We start from the raw sequence: 19,921 nt of genomic DNA on the forward strand, positions 1-19,921 counted from the left end.
GGCTCTGGCTACTTTCCTGTCGAGAATGCTGCGTCACACTGATAACGCGCATGCCGTTCGTGACTGGGAACGCGGGCAAGACAGATGACGATTATTGTTGTGGGGAAAGATACGCTCCAAAGGGTGTAAATTTTTCTAAGACTGTAGCCAAAGGTACACCCTTTGGGGTGTATATCTGCCACACAACAACACTCTAAGAACAGTTTACACCCTTTGGCTTGCCCCTTCTGCCACACAAGAATAATCATCTGTCTTGATGCGTTTCCTTTCTTTATCGCTGCAAGCCCGGAACTTTCCAGTGACGAACGGCACGCGCGTTATCAGAAGGGCCACTCCAAAGGGTGTAAACTGTTGTATGCTGATAACGCGCGTGCCATTTGTTACTGGAAAGTTCTGGGCTCGCAGCGATAAAGAAAGGAAACGCGTCAAGGCAGATGACGATTATTTTTGTGTGGCAGAAGGGGCAAGCCAAAGGGTGTAAACTGTTCTTAGAGTGAATAATCGTCGTCTGTCTCGTCTGCATTTCCTTTCTTGAAAACGCTGCGCCCCCTACTTTTTGTCGGGAATGTTATGTCATGCTGATAACGCGCATGCCGTTCGTTACTGCGGAGTGCCGGACTCGCAGCGTTAAAGAAAGGAAATGCGGACAAGACAGATGACGTTTATCGTTGTGTGGCAAGATACGACCCGAAGGGCGTAATTTTGTTTTAGAGTGTAGCCACCGCCGAGTTTTCAAGAGAGGAAACGCAAGCAAGGCAGATGATGGTTATTAAAGGGTGTAAACTTTTTTAGAGTGTTTGTGCGCAGTGCAAAGAAGCAGTAGTGGGCCGACCCCCCAACATTTTCGCCAGGCTCCCCCCCTTTCCCCCCGATTCCTCAATCACCTCCCTCGTACCATCACGGAGTACTTATATGCACATCTCCTCTGCCTGTACCGATTATGTATGCTGTACATCAGTAATTACTTTAAAGAAAAGAAGAAGTAAAAGAAATAAAGTGGAATCTGCCTGTGTCTGCGCACATTGAAGAATTCTGAGATATTTGCCCATGCAGTGTCTGCAGATATCAAGTTAAATTATGGAGTTTTACGTGCCAAAACCACTTCTTATGAGACACGCCGTAGTGGGGGACTCCGGAAATTTCGACTAACTTGCACATAGATATAAGTACACGGGTGTTTTTCGCCCCTATCGAAATGCGGCCGCCTTGGTCGGGATTCGACCCCGCGAACTTGTGCTTAGCAGCCCAACACCACGGCCATTAAGCAACCACGGTGGGTCTGCAGATATTAGCATGATATAGCATATTTTAGTGATGCTAACTGCAATGAGCATTCTCTGAAAGATATTTGCTCCGCGGTCGTAAACGTTACTTTTTGTAGCAAACTTGCACCATCAGCTGCAAGTGTGCAGCTGGTGATTTTTTTAAATGTTGTTGAACACTTTTTTCCCCTCTAACTTTGTTGTTGTAATCATTTAGTTGCCTAATGCTTCGTTTTGAATGTTTGCCTTTACCAGTATTGGTATTTTGTTGCGTGTACTTTGCAATTAATCCAGCGTGGCCAATCCCCCTCGTGAGTACGAGCCATGTTTTGAGGCAACAACGACCATCAGCTGCTGCTCTCTTTAAAAATGGCGCCACTCTAGAAATTATGCCATTGAATATTGTATCAAGCCGCCATCAGCGCACACATTTAGTTCGGTATAAGTTTTATTCGTTCAATGTCTAAGAACTTGCAGCTAAATGAGCGAAATCATAATTTTTAAGCCCCCAAAACTACCCCTACTGATGCAGACGACAACGGCGACCCTGGCGGTGCTTTCCGACGTCCGCCCAAATATCCGAGGACATGGCACTCCGATGATGGAATTTGTTATCTGCTTTTGTATGGTTAGAAAGAAGTCTAGAAGAAAACGGCTACATCTATTCGATCCACGATGCTGGCTGATGATACTCTTCGTGCTTTTACTGTGCGCATGGCAGCTTTCCGACGCCCAAAGGACGTTATGCGGTGATACTGAGTGCTGGCACGGGAACTGCACGGGGGACGGACGTTGTTTATGTTACCCTGGCTGGCAGGGTCCTGGGTGTCAACGGTGTGGTGGTCGAGTGAGGTAAAACGATATTTCTGCTCGTTCATTTGCGCAGTGCTGCTGTCAAGCGGTAATCCATCAGGAGGAAACCGCCGGGTGCTGTGCGAAGCGTCGTCCGTGCGCCATGCCTTCGTGGTGGTCTTGGCCGATGCCCTCTTTTCTGGTGTTTTCAAGTCGCTTCCAAAGCATTGCTTTTAATGCTCGTACGCGTGGCGTTGACATAGCCAGTGCAAGTTTCGAGTTAAGTGTTAAACAAGAGCGCTCTCTCAGCCAAAACGGGGTGTGGTGGGCTGGCGATACAGCTAGAACTTAACCTAGTACAACCGCTTCTGTTGTGTGTTCTGACATCGCACAGTTTCGCCCGCGGCATACTGATTGTAATCCCAAATCTGCGATCTGCACTAGTGGCTCACGTGCAGGTCGGAGCTTTGTATCCACTGACAGCCCCTATACTGCAGTGGAGACGAGTAACAGGTGGCGGTCGGATGCTGCGAGTGATGCTAACGGATCTGCGCTTGTGAGCATCCGTCATGTTAAAAGTTGAGCTCTCTAAGCAACATGCGTAAAATTGAAATATAACCTTTGGAGTAGTAATGCGATAAACAGAACACGCACTTACTGAAATGAGAATAGATGACGTTGTTTCTGTGGTCGTAGGCCTGCAGCGATCGGGTGCGACCCGATCCCTTCCTTTGTAGGCGCCGTTTTCATTTGCAAATTAGCTCAGTACGTTTCTTGTCAATTGTGAGCCGTCGTGCACGTTTGTTGCTGGGCTAAATATATTGTTGGCTTCTATGGTGGTTTCGTTTTAGTTGATTGCATTGCTCAAACCAGTGCTGATAAAGTTTAGCAAACTAAAGACTCATTATCAGCCACAGGAATCAAAACCAGACGCAGCACAACACGTCCTGTTAAAGGGTGCAATGCCTTTGGAAGCTTTGTGGTGTAACTTATAATTCTAGGATGTTTGTAAAGACTCTTTAGCCACCAGTTCTAGCTCCTTTCATGGCGTTATAACATTTTTTACTGCATGTGCAAAAAATAAAAAAAAATGTTCTTTTATGTGCGAAAGTTGTGGCAATGTAATTGTTTTTGCCATCATGTAGCTACAGCTGCAACAGGGATATCTTTTTTTTTTTGGGGGGGGGGGGGGTACCTCTGGAACATTTGTGAAGTATTGGCCTTGGATCATTCTTGATTTTTTGGGGAACAGGCACCACATTTAGTTTTTAAGGCAGGAGTGAAGAAACCAATGTTGGGCCCGTTTTAATTGTCTTGCTAACAATAATACGTTGCAGAAGAATGCACCACTTTAACATGCAAGAATAATTTGAATAGCTTTTGGCTGCATTGTTATTGCTGCTTCCAGTGTTTTTTTTATTTTTTAAAGATGGTAAGAGAGGTTGTTAAAGGCACCCTATGCTGCCAGAAGTCTGTCTAGCAGAGGCATGCCTGTCTGTCAGTTGAGTGGGAAGCCCATTACAGTGCAGGGAGCATTTGCTATGTACTAGTTGCACTTGTGTGCTCTGTTGTGCTCTCATCTTGCAAGCATTGTTTTATGCATGTTACTACTGCTTCAGTAGTCCTGGATGGGAGTGGGGGTGTGTTATTCTGTAAGTGTCCACTTCATCTGCTGCTAAAGTGTTGGTTGGCTGGGTGCACCTGTATCCTTCTCACACGTACCCCAGCCAATTAGAACTTCAGCAGCAGACGAAATGGACATGTTCACTAGATGGACACTTACAGAATACCCCCTCCCCCTTTCCCCTGGTCTCGGCACAACATAATCGTGCAGTCAAAAGCAGTATGCTATTATTGAAAGTAAATAATGCAAACCAAACATCAACAAATTTAACAAATTGCTTTGTGATTACGTCTTGTTTTAATTGCTTGGTCACTTTTGAGCTCCTTGGGTACTCCTTTTTTTCCCCCATTGTCACACAACCATTTCCCCATTTTTTGGCTTGTCATACCTGCTATCAGATTGCTGCTGGTGCACAGTTACCATTGTTTCATGTTTGCATTTAATGTTATTGCCTGATCGGAAGTCAATAGTTGCATTAACAATGCATTAAGATGGCTTGAACACAATAAAGGATATTAATTGATGTAGGAGTGCTGATTATATGTTCTTACATCAACTTGATGGTCTTGGATGAAGGTTTTAAGCATGTCTGGGGGAAACATAGTGCAATCTCTTTGCTTCCATTGTGAGACTCAGCTTCTTTTACATTGTGCACACATCCAGCTTCAGATAACCTTCCTTTTGCAATATTTGCCACTCCTGGAGTAATTTGATGCCTAGAACGCTTGTGAAATTCACTTCTAGTTCCAGGGGCACATGTGAAGACATCTCTTGAAGGGAGTGGCGATGTAACAGAATGATAAAAAGACAAAACAAGCACTCGCAAAGTGACGGTTTATTTTGCAAACAGCAAAGTGTGCCATGCGAGAGTGGAAGAAAACATGCAATGCAGGTAGAAGTAGAGTGATAATAAAAATGTTTGTAAATTCCTGACTTTCGCATTGGCTACATGTGCCACAATCCAATGATACCCACAAAAGCAGGAAGATCAGAAGGAATATCTTGCTAAGCGGTAATGGCAGAATTGGCAAGCAAATTATTTTGCAAAAGTAATTCGACAGAGAGGTAGCAGGAGAGAAATGGGAAACAAAATTATAGGATTCTCAACAAACCTATACAGGAAACAGGCAGCGGAGGGCAGATATTAAGTACTGGTGTGTCTTTTAAAAAAAATGTCAAACAAGTTGATAGCAGGAACACGCATGGGGTGATGCTGCAACAGAAACGCACTGAAGTTATGTTACACATGGCTGTTGCTTCATTGTAGAGCAAGTTGCTCGCAATGTCCTGCTGGTGCAGGAGTCACAGTTTCACCTGTTGTTTTGCACATGTAGTGTATCCTATTAATTTCCTTGCATTCTTCAGGAGGGGTTATTTTCTTAATCATGGGTGTGTATCATACAGATCAAGACCTAACGACATATTGTTTACTATAATCTGTCATCAGAAGTTCAGATTCAATCATGCTTTCCTATGTTGTTTTGACTGTTGAAGGAGCATAGCATTAAAATAACTCTTTCTTTGTCTTTCAGAGTGACAGAGCCAAATGGTGTAATTACCAATGGGATAGGAAACTACAGCAAGGATATGAAGTGTACATGGCTCATTGAAAGTGGCATCCATAATGCCACTATTAGGTTTGAGTTTACACATTTTGAGACTGAGTGTGGCTGGGACCATCTGTATGTGTATGATGGCGACTCCATGTTTGCTCCCATGGTGGCAGCATACAGGCAAGCAGCAATCATCACCTGTTCCGTTTTAAAATCTGGTGCATCTTCTGTATGGAGCATCAAGTTCTTGCAGTGAAGTCTCACCTCCCTGTTCATAAAAACCTCACTTACTTTCCTTGCACTGAGTGATTCCTTAATCAGTAGTGCTGTAGTTAGAGCCACCCTTGTTCAATCGTGAGAAAGTACATGAAAAATAAACAAGTACAAAAAGAGAAAAAGACATTGCAATTATCTCAAACTTTTGTGATGTGTGTTTTAGTGCAGGACTTCTAATGTGGAGCATGTGAATGGATTGTCATTTGTATTTGGGTAGATTAATAATTATGCGGTGTCTTTATGGATGCAGAATGCCAGTGGTAGCCGTTTACACAATGTGCACCATTTGGTGGCCATTGTTGGATGTATTTTTAAAACATGTTTGTTGTTATCATTATTTTAGATACATTGCACTTTCAATTCATCAAATAAGGGAGAGGAATGATGCCTACTTGATTTTTAGATGAATGCTGTGCATGAATGACTTGCTAATGTGTAATAAATGAGAAGAAAGGGGAGGGGGTTAATCGAGGGTCCCGATTTTTATTAGTCATATCATAAGAACCCAACAAACATTGACACCACTGGTGTCAAACACTGGTGTCAGTGTTTGTTGGCTTCTTATGATATTGCTAATATGTAAACAGTTTAATTTGTTTGGAAACCAATCGTTGTAGCAGTTTTTTTTTTTAATTCTGAGACTGGGGTAGCCATGGACTGGGTTATGGGAATATTGCCATGAGAATGTATGCTGTTAATTAAGGTACTCTGGCTGACCAAATGTCACTTGCTAGCCATATTTTCTGTGTTAGGTGCTCCCTGGAGCTAAGCAGGGGTTGTTTCTGTAACACTGGCAGTAAGAATCACTTAGATTTGGTACTTGCATAGTTAGCAGTGAACTTCCATGGATAGCTACCATCAATATGCAAGCAGATGGAATATTGAAAATTCACATACAGGCAGGCTAGCTGGCTGCACACAATGAGCTACGCTTGGCACAGTCTTACTAAATAGCAGTTTAATATAGCCAATATTGCCTATAGATAGCTTTTATTGGGATTTACTTTTGCTTGCATGCAAGGTAGCAGTGGCAAAATGGCCTCTAGCAACTTGTGGGGGTGGTAGTCCTTGTGGGTATCGGAAGGTGGGCATCGCAAGTTATGTGAGAAAATGGACTTTGCTGTGCTGTTTACTAGTAGTTCTGGTTAATCAGGGCAAGCAGTTGCCCTTGCGAATACAAGTCCCCTTATTGAAATGTTTGCTTCTGCAACATTCCTTGTTCTACCACTGTTAATCACTTCAAGCCTTCATCTTTGTGTGAACTTCTGCCTTGGTTAGTTGTGGGTTTAAAACATGGTCAGATGTAACTGTTAAATTTATTTATTTGTATTAGTTCAGCCTTAATAAGTGTCTGGTAAAGCCCTTTTATCTGCTCCTTTCTATTAATCTATTGTGGGTTGAAATGATATGTGAACAACCTGGAATGACCTCTGAAATGTCTTTTATCCACTGTGGTGTTTATTATTTTTTTGCTGTGTCTGATGTTTCTTTACGGTGCGCATCATTCACAACGTTAACAGTTTGTATTTTACATTTAAAGTGACTGCACATTAAAGATCTCCAAATGGCGAAAATTAATCTGCAGTCCCTCACTGCGGCATGCCTCGTAATCACATCTTGGTTTTGGCACGTAAAACTCCATAATTTTTGTTCTTGCATCTAACACACTGACGAACCTGCATTTAATGAAATGCACCATTTGTGAATATTTGCTAGACATATCTAGTAGTTCAATATATTTAAATTTTCATTTAATAACTTTTGGTAGTTATTCATTATGAACAAATTTGTCATTGAAAAAAAATCAAAAACAAAAAGTGACTCAATTTTTGCTCATTATAGAGAATAATTGCTAGGGGTATGACTGCTATACAAGTAAGTCATACTGTCTTGCTTTCAGCTGTTTCTTTATAGCCTTTGGAGGCTGCAGAACTGTTGGAACAGTAGATTGAAACTTGTACCCTTTTTATTTGTTCCAGGTCATGCATTTTGCCTAATTCAGAAAACAGGTTCCCCCATGTGAACGCAATTGAAAATGTTCTTAGGGAATTCATTCACGAAGTTATCTTCACAAAGAGTAATCAAAGGAAATGCTTTTGCCTTTTGTGTGGCATTCAACAATTTTTACCAACTAGTAAAAAATGTAGGTTCATTTGTAAAGCTTAATTTTCTTTATCCAAGCTTGTTATAATTGTCACTTTGCATGCTTCCTTCACCGCATTGATGGTAGCTGCTGCGATGCTCTGCACAGCTTCTGTCCTGATGACCGCCTGTGAAGTGCAGGACAATTATGCTTGTGGGCATAAAAGGTTTTGTTCTTTCTGACATAATTAAGAGCATAGGAATCTCAAAGAAGTCTTTCTATTCGATGTTTTGCAACAAACTTTTTGTACAGAGGTGTTGTTTTATTCAGTTGGAAAGCACTTTATATGTTGACCATAGTTGCTAAGTTGCAATTTTAAACCTTGTTTTGTTGCAGTGATTTGTGGTTGCTGTAACACCAGGTGGTTACAGGATTCAAAATGTGGTTAATACTCATAGCAGCATATGTCCAGTGTTACAGGAGCACTGGACATTTGCTGCTTGGTTGCAAAGTGTAAGATTCTCAACCCCTTGAAGGGGTACTAACACATGATTTAGGTCTTAAACTTAGATCTTAATCTTGATCTCGACAGTGCCAAGATGTCACGAGCTGCTTACTAACCACAGTAAACATGGGTTGGCCTCGCATGTTACCATGAACCACTTATGCACGCTCATGAGCAAGAATTTGGAGACTGATGAAGTACGTGGCAGAATAGGAAGAAAAGCAGAATTGTGGAGCAGTTGAGCACAAGATGACTACAAAGCTGAAGCTTAAAAGATTTGTGCAGTGCAAGAAATAAAAGCAAGGTCACTTGTAAGAGCTCGAGCGAACAGCGCTCGAGCAACCTTGATCGAATACCGCTGAACCGGGTGGGCATGACCAGGCCCACATGCACTGCCGAACCTGCAGCTATGCGTCAAGTTCTATGGACTTTCCTGTTCTAGACTGACTGCTCGTCTACAGGGGAGCAAGTGCCTCAGATTGTCACCAGCAGTGTAACATCAGAGCAGACGACAGCTAGTCCTCTGTTAAGCCTGTTGCTGTCTTCCAAGCCTGTTGCCCTCCTTCATTCCTGCTCCAGTCTTCTGCTCCATTCCTCATCAGACATCTCTGTTCCAGGCCAGTGACAGCTGTGCCCTGTAGAAAACCACCAGCACAGCAAGTTCCCAGCCTGTACCCTGGCACGACCTATGAGACTACTCTGTTTTGGTTATGTTTGGAATCCTTTGCACTTATGTCCCAGTTTTTGTGTACAGGGTGTTTCAACGAACACTTCAAAAAATTCTTAAAGGTTGCCTCTGGCAGATAGCACAATTCTAGTTCATGAGGTGGTCTACTCGAAGTGCCGGTCACTGCTTGCACAAAAAATTGGAATGCATAATTTACAAATAAAGAAAATTCACTAATTAAGTTTTTAACTAATTACCTAATGACCTGTATTGCAATTTACAAATTCTAGCCGGGGAGTTCACAAAGGTGATCCACTTGGAACTATTTCTCAAGATAGCACCAGTTTCGATATATTAATTCCCAAACTTTGCGGAGAAATGTGTTGGCATTCCAGTTACTTTTGTGCTTGAATGCATAAAACGATGTTCCATTAAGAGGGTAACTGGAACGCCAGTGCATTTCTCCGCAAAGTTCGGGAATTAATATCTCGAAACTGGTGTCATTCTGAGAAATTGTTCCAAGTGGATACGCTTTGTGAACTCCACGGCTAGAATTTTGAAATTGCAATATGGGCCATAAGGTAATTAGTTTAAATGTTAGTGAATTTTTGTTATTAGTTGATTATGCATTTCAATTTTTTGTGCAAGTAGACCTCTTCAAGTAGACCAGCTCATGAACTAGAATTGCGCAATCTGCCACACATTAAAAAAATTTTGAACGTGCTCGCTGAAACAACCGGTATGTATAGTGTCCAAGTGCCAGTTCTTCATTATACTTTTTGTGTTGCAACAACACCTTGTCTCTAATTCATTCTTCTCACATGCATGCCAGCTACGGGCATATAGTAACCCTGACAGAGACCAATGGTGCTGAAAAAAAAATAAATTCTTCCAGCCTGGGCATGCTGACTTGCATGCTCATGCTGTAAGAACCTTAGAGCCTGTGCAGTGTGGTACCAAACAAGCCTGCTTATCATCAGGGCCGGTATTTTGAAGCGAGGCCTTTTCCGATTCTATGCTTTTTAAGGCTTTTCGCGCTTGGCCAGTGGTCAGAGCGAAGGTATACCCACATTATCAACGGGATCAGGCGGCCGTGTGTGGTGGATGGTAAGAATAGCATAGAATAAGGCATAAGGCATCGCTACAAAATAGCGGCCCAGATATCATAAGAAAAGAATGTATCTCGTAGATTACAGTTTCCTTTTAGAGGAAGTGTGGACATTGGTGTTGAGCATGGTGATGGGTATGAGTCCATTTAATAGCTTGGAGTACTTTGTGAATGACAGGCAGCTTTGCACTACCAATCGTTGTTAATTGAAATGGGTTTTCTGCATGAAAAAGTCCAGAGAAAAGCCTACTTGAAATTTTGGAACAGCTGAAGCCAAGAGCAAGACTGGAAGGAGACAGCAAGGGCGATATTAGTTACATTGTGTGATCCAACCCTGCGAGACTTACTTCTGGCAACCAGCCCCGCTCCCGAACCTTTCCCAAAACCTGCTTTTGAAGACAACTATTTTCTGCAAACATCTATAGAAATGAAAAGGGTCATGTTGCTGTGAATTACTTGCATTTTGCTGACAGCTGAAGATGATTTCTGGAAGTGAAATAGTGAAAAAATCCTTGTCTTTGCAATTCTTGTTTTTTTGGATCATTGTGTGAGGGAGCACCATGGTAATGAAAGAAAAATACTAGGTCCACTTTCACTGCTTTAAACCTTGAATATAACACTGTCATTTAGAAACCAAGCTCTAGAAAAAGTGAACTTTTTTCAGTGGCCTTGGTGTTTAAAATCTCTACTTTAAGCTCTTCCCTGTGGGGAAAATGATCACAAGACTGAAGTGGCATGCGTGTGCATTTATAACACGGCACACATTTCACGTGTTTTATCAATTAGGAAGTTGGAATTCTTGTGATGGCAAATGACTTGCAATTTTTCTTTTCTTTTTTGTTTTCAGTGGCCTCCTCTTGTCAAAAGGAAGCTCTACAAAGCTTCCAGAAATCGTCACTCATTCTGGGAGTGCCTTTGTTCATTTTTACAGTGACGCCGTATATAATATGAGTGGATTTAACTTAACCTACAGGTATGTCGTGGAATTTCTTTTGCATTGTATCAATAGGTGTTGAGTGCAGAATGATTCCAGAGTTCCCAAGTTTGCCACTTTGTTGTGTGTTTGATTCATAGCATTCAAATTAAAGTGTAACATGAATATGGACAATTGACAGAACTTGACGCTACTGTTAATGGTATCACTATTTCTGTGTTGCCTTAATGCCCACCGTAGTGGCTGTGGTGTTGTAATGCTGCTGAGCATGAGATTGTGAGCTTAATCACTGGCTACAGTGGACGCATTCCACTTGGAAGCAGAAATACCTTAGTGCTTAAATTGAGGAGTGCATTAACAATCTCCAGGTAGTCATAACTTCATCCACTATGGCATCTTTCATTGCCCATGGTACTGTCCTTCATTGTTCTGACATGAGCCCTATCAATCAATATGTTGCCATAACATGGCTCCTGAACTCCTTGGCATGTGAATGATGTCCCTGCTTTATAAATCTCTTTATTGGCTTTTTGTTGCTTCAGTGTATTTTTAATTCACTGACACTTTCTTCCAGCTTTACTATTGACTAGTATTACTAATATTTAGAGTCCAGAGTGATTGACAAGTAATTGTGTGAATGTATGGATAGTAGCATATTCTGAAAGGAACACTGGAAGCAAATGCTAGAGTGGGCTAGACTGGTAGATTGTTCTTTTGGAAGCCTATCTTCACTGGTTTGTTGTAAAAAGATAATGTAGCACTGAGGACTGTTCATGGTGCAAGCAAGTAACTGCATTTATAGTGCAAGCCTAGCATTTATGTCCTGTCTCAAGAAAAGAGATTGGTTAGCATCAGGTGTGGTATACAGCTGCAACTGCGAAAACTGCAAACTGACACGCATGATACTGTTTGGGACATCGATAAGGCTTATTTCTGACTATGGTGTGTGTCTGTATGGTGCATTTTTCTTGTGCAGCGTCAATGGGTGCTCGCACAACTGTTCCTCCCATGGTGATTGTGTGGATGGTGTGTGCCAGTGCTTGCAAGGCTGGACAGGAAGTGACTGTGGCACCCAAGTGTGTCCCCAAGATTGTAACAATGGTTCCTGTGACAAGGAGGAGAGGCGTTGCATCTGTGACCCATTTTTTAAAGGTGAGTAATTGTGCCTGGTTGGTAAAAATGTCATTATGTATCTGTCCTGTCTTAAAAGTTTCTGTTCTTGGCCCTCCTCTCTTCTGTATCTTCTTTTCACGTGTGCAATTTCTCTCTGCCAACATTGCTATTGCTCTTCCTTTCTGTCAGTACTGACCACTTCCTGGCTTGCTTGACCAATCCATGCTGCTTTACTAGAGGCCCTACACTTAAAAAAAGGCCACATGTTTAGGCTCCAATGAGGTTAGGGCTACTACTTGTCTGATTTTCAACTGCTGCAGCTTGTTTTTGTAGACCCCACTGGTTTCCAGTTAAACTTCTTGACTGGCAAGCATCTACTGACTGTGGTGTTGTCTTTGCTTGTACAGTTCAGATCCTACTTCACTAGAAAATCTGTCAGTGATTCACTGGACTTTCTGAGTTGTCAACTTTTATTCTACTCATTTGTATGGGCCAACCTCTGTTGTGTTTTTGTATATGTAGATAACTGTTTTCATGATACCAGTATGAATTTAATTATTGAAATTACATATAATTATCACCTAAGTTGTGCATTGTCATTAGTTACTGTTTTACAGAAAACATCCGTTCAAGCTTGATTCATGTAAGTTATTGAAGGCCTCAAGGCTCTTATTGATGTTCTGCCATATTTTTGTGTTGGTCTCGAATGTGCTGTTCTCAGTGGCCCTTGAGTGCTGTTCCAACTTTTCCTATTATGCCTACTACTACTGAGAGGACAATGTGTTGATGTTTTGTGCTGCTATTAAGGAATTGAACTAACACTTATTACTGTTGAGCCTGTTTGTATCAACCTGTCACATGGCATTTATTAATTAAATCCAATCTTTCATAATGAGTGCACTTCCTAAAGAAGGTAATAAATGGGACATATCTTTTAAATGCAAATTAGTAATATGCAAGTGTGGAAACTACTTTCTTGATTGTTTAGAGTATACAAGTTCTCCTCTGTGAAGGCTTTGCCAGTGTCACTGTGACACTGGCAGCCATATTTGTGACCATTTGTACAGAACCATTTCAGTTGACACGCTGCTAGTTGGTGGTGGCAGTCAAAATTAAATTATTGAGTTAGAGAAACAACACATCTTTTGACAAATTGGCAGTTTTTTTCATCCTTAGTGAAGTCGTTTATAATGGAAGACCTCGTTAGCAGCATTTTTTGCATTGGCAATGAAATGCCTGGTGTAGAGTCTGTAATGCTTGCCTTACACATTTGGTATATGTGGGTATTTAGTGGGAAACAAATTCTTTCTTTGCACAGGTGAAGACTGCAGCATTGCTGAGGGTGCTCCACTGTATGAAGCTCAGTCTGCTACTGGTTGGGTGCGTGGCCGGGCTATGCACCAGGCGCTTGTCTTAGGTGATGCCATGTGGGTCCTTGGTGGTGAAAGCCTCACAGAACTGGACCAGCAGATTGCCAAGTAGGCCCTGTGCACTTTTCTACTTGTTCAGTGTTCTTTGTGATAGTGTTACCAGGAAATCTTGACTTTGGGAGAGGGTTACAGACTTTGTGCGACTGCATGTCACCCAGAAGCAATACTTAAAAAATATAAATTTTTTCTTTAGTGTAGCTGTTGTTGCCTAGTATATGACAGCTTCAAATGAAGCTGTGAAATACTAGGTGAGGTGTGGTCACACTTGAGGTTGTAAAATATTGAAGGAAGCCTAGTGGCTTAGTGCAACATACTTTTGGAGTAATCGCATAGGCAGTGCCTTGAGCACCAGCAACTTAGCATGCTTTCATTTGTGTAATCACATGTCACCTAGAAGCAAGAAAAGGTCTTGGAGAAAGTAGGAATAAAAATTTTCTTGCGATTAGCTGCTGTCACCTGCTCTCAGTTCAGGCTGTATAGGTAACTTAGCTGCTCATTGCTGTATATTTTTTTAGTAACCTTTTATAGGCCAAGGAAAGTTGCTATTGCCATCATGAATAAGAAGTCCCGTTGTTCAACAGTTGGCTCTGACTTCTTTTGCTCAAATACTTCATGGCCTAAGCATACCACTCATTAATTGGGGGGGCGCTTTCTTGACTTGTTTATCGCTCTTACAAAGTGCAGCTATGAAGTTGAGGTCGAATGGCTAGGCCTCTAAAAACTTGCTTTTGGCACAATTTCCATGTGCCAGAAAGGTTTGCTTTAAGAAATTCGTATGTGCAGATCTGAACTTTAGCTAAATCATAAAGTTCAATACATTGATCTTGAATTTTAGCTGCACAAATAATTTTACGTGTTTTAATATTTAGATGGCCATGGGAGCCAAGTAACCATAACTGATGCAATGCTGTTAGCATACAAGCATATGAGGCCTCCAGTGTCCATACAGTGCTGAGGTACCTTTAACTTCGAAGGGCCATCACATTAGATGAAGAAAGCCATGATAACCCTTCATTACACAGTACATTTTTTTTACTTTCATAAGGAAAATGACTGATGCTTCAAGCAAGCCCACATTGCTTACTTGACATGTGTGAATTAACATGCGGAGTATGCTGTGACATTGGCAATCATACTTGTAACGATTTGTCCAGAATCAAAGCAGTGAACGCATGAACCTAACTTATGTCGCACAAACACTGCAACAAATTGTCATTCATGTCACAGTTGAATGAAGTCCTGGATTAGTAATCGTAATGCTTTAAAAGCCTGTGAAATGTGGAGGTGTGTCTTGTGTGTCTTGGGACGCCACTTGGCCAGCTGCCCCGCAGGGGTGTCTGCGTCAGCAGGTGTTTGGTGTGTTGCGACACCACGTACTCGAGCACATGAGGGTTGGACCCTCCCGTGTTTAACTGTGCGTGGCTTAGCTGTGTCCTGGGAAAAGGGGATCCTGGGGGTTGAGCCGATGCTGAGTGTTAGGACCTTTAAGGCCCCTCGGTGGAGGCAACACACCCCTTTGGCCTCGGCTTCATGTAGACAGCACCCCTTGGCTGACCCACCCCGGGGGAAATTGGTAGTTGCCTTTTCCTGTCTCTCTTTCCCTGCAACCTTCGTCTTTCTCTCACTTTCCATCTTTCCTGTCTTCTCTTGGCTTCCCCTTACATCCAATTTTTCCAGGCAGCACGGGTTAACCTTGTGTGAATAGCCAACCTAGGTTATTTCATATTTGGTTATAGTGGTAACGCACAGCTGGCATTTGAAGGACCTGTTTTTACAGGCCATGCAGTGCCCCCGTGTAGGGCTCCATGCTGGGTGGCTGGCGTTACTGCTGAAAACTACATTCATCTATGGCTAGTTCCTTCCCCCCACTCCCTGATCGCTCTCAGAAAAGAGGGCACTCTGATGAAGTCTTCCATTTTTTTGGTTGCCAAAAAGAATCTTTCCCCTGTTTTTATGTCATTCATTCTGAAAAACCAGACAAACCAGTGTGAACAATTTCACCGTTCCTTGTTTCGAAGTCTCTTACCGAAGTTTTTGGTGCAGGTTATAAAGCATTTAGGATGGTGTCACGACTCGGGCACCGAAGACATGGGATCCACTTTTCTCGTGGAGGAGTGAGGTGAACGTGAGGCTGGGTCCAATATTCAGGACGTTGGACAAACACGTATATATTTACATAAGTACAAGAAAATGCAAAGTAAAACAGAGAAATGCAAAGAAATACAGAAAAGTTGATAAAGTGGTAGTCGCCCATCACTTCCGTCGTCCGTAGCTCCTTTTAAGGCGTGTGTGATCTTTGTTTAGTCACTTCCTCCAATCTGGTGCCAGGGGGTTGATGACATCAGGTCCCACCAATCCGGAGGTAGGTTGCCCTTTTCGCTGATGCTGATCGTACACTGAGAAGGTCATACTGAGCGGGTCATACTGAGCGGGTCATACTGAGCGGATCATACTGAGCGCATCTCTGGCTTGGACACGCCAGTTTGTGCTGCTGATAGGTGACAGCCATATCACTGCTAATCGCTGAAACCTTTCATGAACGAGGCACTCCCGCGCTGGCCATAACTCATCCGTGTTGAGAACCATCCCGACGAGGCCGTCGGCCCTTTCACCATAATCGTGCGAGCCGTGACCGAGGGGTGTCACAGGGCGAATGGCCGATCACAACCACAGCAAGCGGGGACCTCCTCTTGGAGCTCCGCGACCAAAAACAGTATGAAAAACTGCCCAATCTAGTGTCGTATGGGGATGCCCAAGTAACAGTAACCCCACACTGTACTATGAATACCACCTGTGGAATTGTCTCAGATGATGATCTGTTGGAGCTAACTGAAGCTGAACTCCTGGAGGGCTTCAGTGAGCAGAACGTCGTCAGCATTAAAAGAATTAAGATGAGGCGTGACCGCAAGGAAATCCAGACCAAGCACCTGATAGTTATATTCGGTTCAAGTCTTCTTCCAGAGTCTATCGAGGCCGAGTACATCAAGCTCCGTGTTAGGCCATATGTGCCAAATCTCCTCAGATGTTTTCAAATGCCAGTGTTTTGGCTGCAGTTCACAGAGCTGCGGAGGCCACCAAACTTGTGCAAAATGCAGTGCCCATGAACACACCTCTGAATCTTGTGAAAACTCTCTCCACTGTGTAAAATGTGATGGGGGGTATGCCGCATAATTGCGGTCGTGCCCATCATGGAAAAAAGAAAAGGAAATAGCAACAGTTAAAGTAAAGGAAAACGTAACTTTCAAGGAGGCAGGCAGGCAGCTATCCTATCTGCCCAAGAATAGCTTTGCCGATGTGATGCATCAGGGGATAGCGATACAACGGCTTCTGGTGGCTGTCCGGCCCACACTCACTCAGCCGGCGGTGACGCCATCCACCCCCCATGTGGCTACAGCCAGCGTTGTTCCGCCACCCTAGCAGAAGGGCCCGTTGACCTGACCTCCAGGCCAGTGGCCTCAAAGGTCTCGTCCGATGTGTCGAGGCCTTCACGTCAAACGCAGCGCTCAAAAGAGTATGTGTCTATGGCCTCACAAGAGGCGATGGACACAACAACCAACCAGATGGTACCGCCAGCGCCTAAGTAGCGGCGAGACTCTCGCGATCGCTCCAGAAAAGACAGACCTTGTGTCACGACGCCTGGAAAGGGCCCATGAGCTAAGCTTCCTCTCTTAAACAAACAGCACAAAACACATTTATCATAACGGATACACAAATACTAAAATGGAATGTCTGAGGACTTCTTCGTAACCTCGATGACATTACAGAACTGCTATACAAACACAATCCAAAGTTGCTGTGTGTTCAAGAGACTCATCTGAAACCTACAAACACTAGGATAGAATAGGGATAACTTTAATAAAGTGCTGGCAAACGACGGTCTAATGCGTCGTAACACTGGCCAAGCGTCGACCCGGGGTTATACCCTACTCTGCACTACCCCAGTTGGGCCTGTTTGTAGTGGGTCATGAGGCTTGTGCTTTTCGAGCGCACCCCGGGCCTGCTGGACGGCCCATAGTTGTGAGTCCTTGTCTGCAGACTGCAGTGCACCTTGAAGTTCGGGCGGGTAAGTCCTGGAGGTAGCTGCCGTTGGGAACCTGGCACAGTCCCACATGATGTTCCATTGGTCCGCCGGACCCGCTGCACAAACATCGCACAGCCCACTCGGATAGAGCTCTGGGTGAAGCACGTGCAGCATTGCAGGGGCGAGGAGTGACGCGGTCTGTATTTGCCTTAGGAATACGGACTCGTCCTGACTGAGTGCCAGGTGGGGAGGCGGCATTGTCCGTCGAGCTAAGCGGTAACACTTGGTTACTTCGGCATAACTCGTCAATCTGTCCTTAATTTCAAACCACCACACGGAACGGTCACTCTCGGGGGCGCGGAAGGTAAGCGCTCGCGCCGCCGAATGGGCCGTCTCGTTGTGGTTCGGTGAGGATGCACACTCGCCGGCGTGCGCCGGGAACCACTTGATACGGACGGTGCTGCCGTGGTCTTGAAGTTGGAGCTTGCCGATGATGGCGGCCGCTGGCGTGCATATTCGCCCCTTGGCAAAGTGGCGCACGGCATTCCTCGAGTTGCTGAGCACGGTGCGACACTCAGCCTCGGTGATCGCCAGAGCGATGGCAACCTCCTCAGCGTCTGTGGCGTTCGTGCACCGCACGCTCGCTGCCGTTGTCTTGGTGCCGGTAGCCGCCGCAATGACCACTACCACGAAGCCTTCCTGCTTGTATTCCGCTGCGTCCACATACTGGACGTGCGGGTCTTGGGCGTGTTGTTCGGTGAGAGCCTTGGCCCGTGCCTGCCGCCATTCTTGGTTGTACTCTGGGTGCATGTTCTTCGGGATGGGGTCCACGTAAATGTGGGCCTGCGCCTCATCTGTGATCTCGCATGGTTGCTGGCTGGGAGCTTGGGGGTTGTAACCCAGGGACGTTAGTATACTGCGGCCTGTCTTGGTGGTAGAGAGGCGCTCGAATTGCGCGGTTAGCTGCGCCTCGGCTATTTCTTCTAGGGTGTTATGGACGCCGAGCTGCAAGAGCCGAGCCGTACTCGTGGTATCCATTAAACCAAGCGCCGTCTTGTAAGCCCGTCTGATCAGCGTGTTGATCTTGGACCTGTCAGTGACGTGCCAGTTGAGGTAGGCTGCAACGTAGCCGATGTGACTGATCACGAACGACCGGACAAGGCGCACGAGACTGTCTTCACGCATGCACGCATGCCCGCCCGTCGTGTAGAGACTTGGTGTATGAGCCGGATGGCGTCCATTGCCTTGGTGGTAAGCTTGTTGATGGTCTCATCGTTGCGGCTGCTCTTGTTGAGCAATAGGCCCAGGAACCTGATCTTGGGAACTTCGGGGATGCGTTGCCCTGATGCAGTCACAATCTTGATGTGGTCACACTCCCGAAGGGGAGCGCGCTTTGGTCCCGGTCGAAGCGGTGTGAGGACGAACAGCTCGGATTTGGTGAGCGAGCACATTAGGCCTGTGCCGTCAAGGTGCTGCTCGATGGCGGTAACCGCCGCTTGCAGCTGTTGCTTGATGCAGGCGTCGGTGCCACCGGCCGCCCACAGGGTAATGTCATCGGCGTAGATCGTATGCCGGACGCCGGTCCCCGCTACTGCCCTCGCTACCCCGATCATGACGAGGTTAAAGAGCAACGGCGAGATGACTGAACCCTGCGGAGTACCCGTACTGCCAAGCTTGTGTTCGGGGAGCTTGAGGTCTCCGGCGTGCAGTTCTACCGTGCGGTTGGTCAAGAAGTCTTGAATATAATTGTAGCTCGTTACCCCCATGTTGAGTCTTGATACTTGTGCTAATATGGCTGAGTGTTTGACTTTGTCGAATGCACATTGTAAATAGAGACCCAGAATTACTTTGCTGTCTTGTGTCTTGTTGTCGATGATTTCTTGTTTGAGTTGTAACATGGCAGCTTGTGTGCTGAGTCTGTGCCGGAAGCTGATCATCGTGTCAGGATAGAGGCCTTCCTTCTCTAGGTATTACTGCCACCGGTTGGCGACCATGTGCTCCAGCACCTTGTCCACGCAGGACGTCAGTGAGATGGGATGCAGGTTGCCGATGTCCAGTAGTTTGCCCGGTTTTGGAATCAGGATCGTTCTTACTGTTTTCCACTGTCGGGGGAGCTTGCCCGAATGCCAGCATTCATTGAAGTAACGGGTCAGGGCCTCTATCGAAGCATCGTCCAGGTTGCGTAGCATCTTGTTGGTAACAAGATCGGGGCCGGCTGCTGAGCGGGTGTTGAGCTCGTGCAGCGCTACCCGTACCTCTGATATAGTAATGTCTCGGTTGAGCCACGTGTTGGGCAGCCCCCCGTACGGCGGGTGGGTTTCCGTTGGCGTGTCTGGCAGACACTTGGCTTCCAGGCTCCTGATAACAGCGTCTTTTCCTTGTTGTTGTGTGATGGTGTGCATGAGGCAGGCCAGGCGGTCGCGTTGGTATGACTTGGTCTTTGTTTAGTCTAGGAGGTGCCAAAATAGATTCCATGTACAACTGCGATGCAGTTCCCTATCAGCTCGGTTGCAGATTTCGTTCCACTGCTGACGGCGCAGGAGCATGCAATGG

General features: G+C 44.8%; 1 protein-coding gene across 2 annotated transcripts in view; it reads left to right on the plus strand.

The window, feature by feature from the left end:
• Positions 1-1,828: 1,828 nt before the first annotated feature.
• dsd (attractin-like protein dsd) overlaps positions 1,829-19,921 on the plus strand; it is a 123,564-nt gene continuing 105,471 nt past the window's right edge. The window contains exons 1-5 of one of the 2 annotated variants that reach the window (XM_075676488.1): positions 1,829-2,114; positions 5,211-5,411; positions 10,718-10,843; positions 11,781-11,956; positions 13,236-13,395. In XM_075676488.1, coding sequence (XP_075532603.1) covers positions 1,861-2,114; positions 5,211-5,411; positions 10,718-10,843; positions 11,781-11,956; positions 13,236-13,395 — 917 coding nt within the window. In that variant the 5' untranslated portion in view covers positions 1,829-1,860. Of the gene's footprint in view, positions 2,115-5,210; positions 5,412-7,532; positions 7,651-10,717; positions 10,844-11,780; positions 11,957-13,235; positions 13,396-19,921 lie in introns of those variants that run through there. The other variant, XM_075676489.1, reaches the window with a different exon arrangement.

Source organism: Dermacentor variabilis, unplaced genomic scaffold (genome assembly GCF_050947875.1).
Source record: "Dermacentor variabilis isolate Ectoservices unplaced genomic scaffold, ASM5094787v1 scaffold_12, whole genome shotgun sequence".
In the NCBI taxonomy this organism is placed as follows: Eukaryota; Metazoa; Arthropoda; class Arachnida; order Ixodida; family Ixodidae; genus Dermacentor; species Dermacentor variabilis.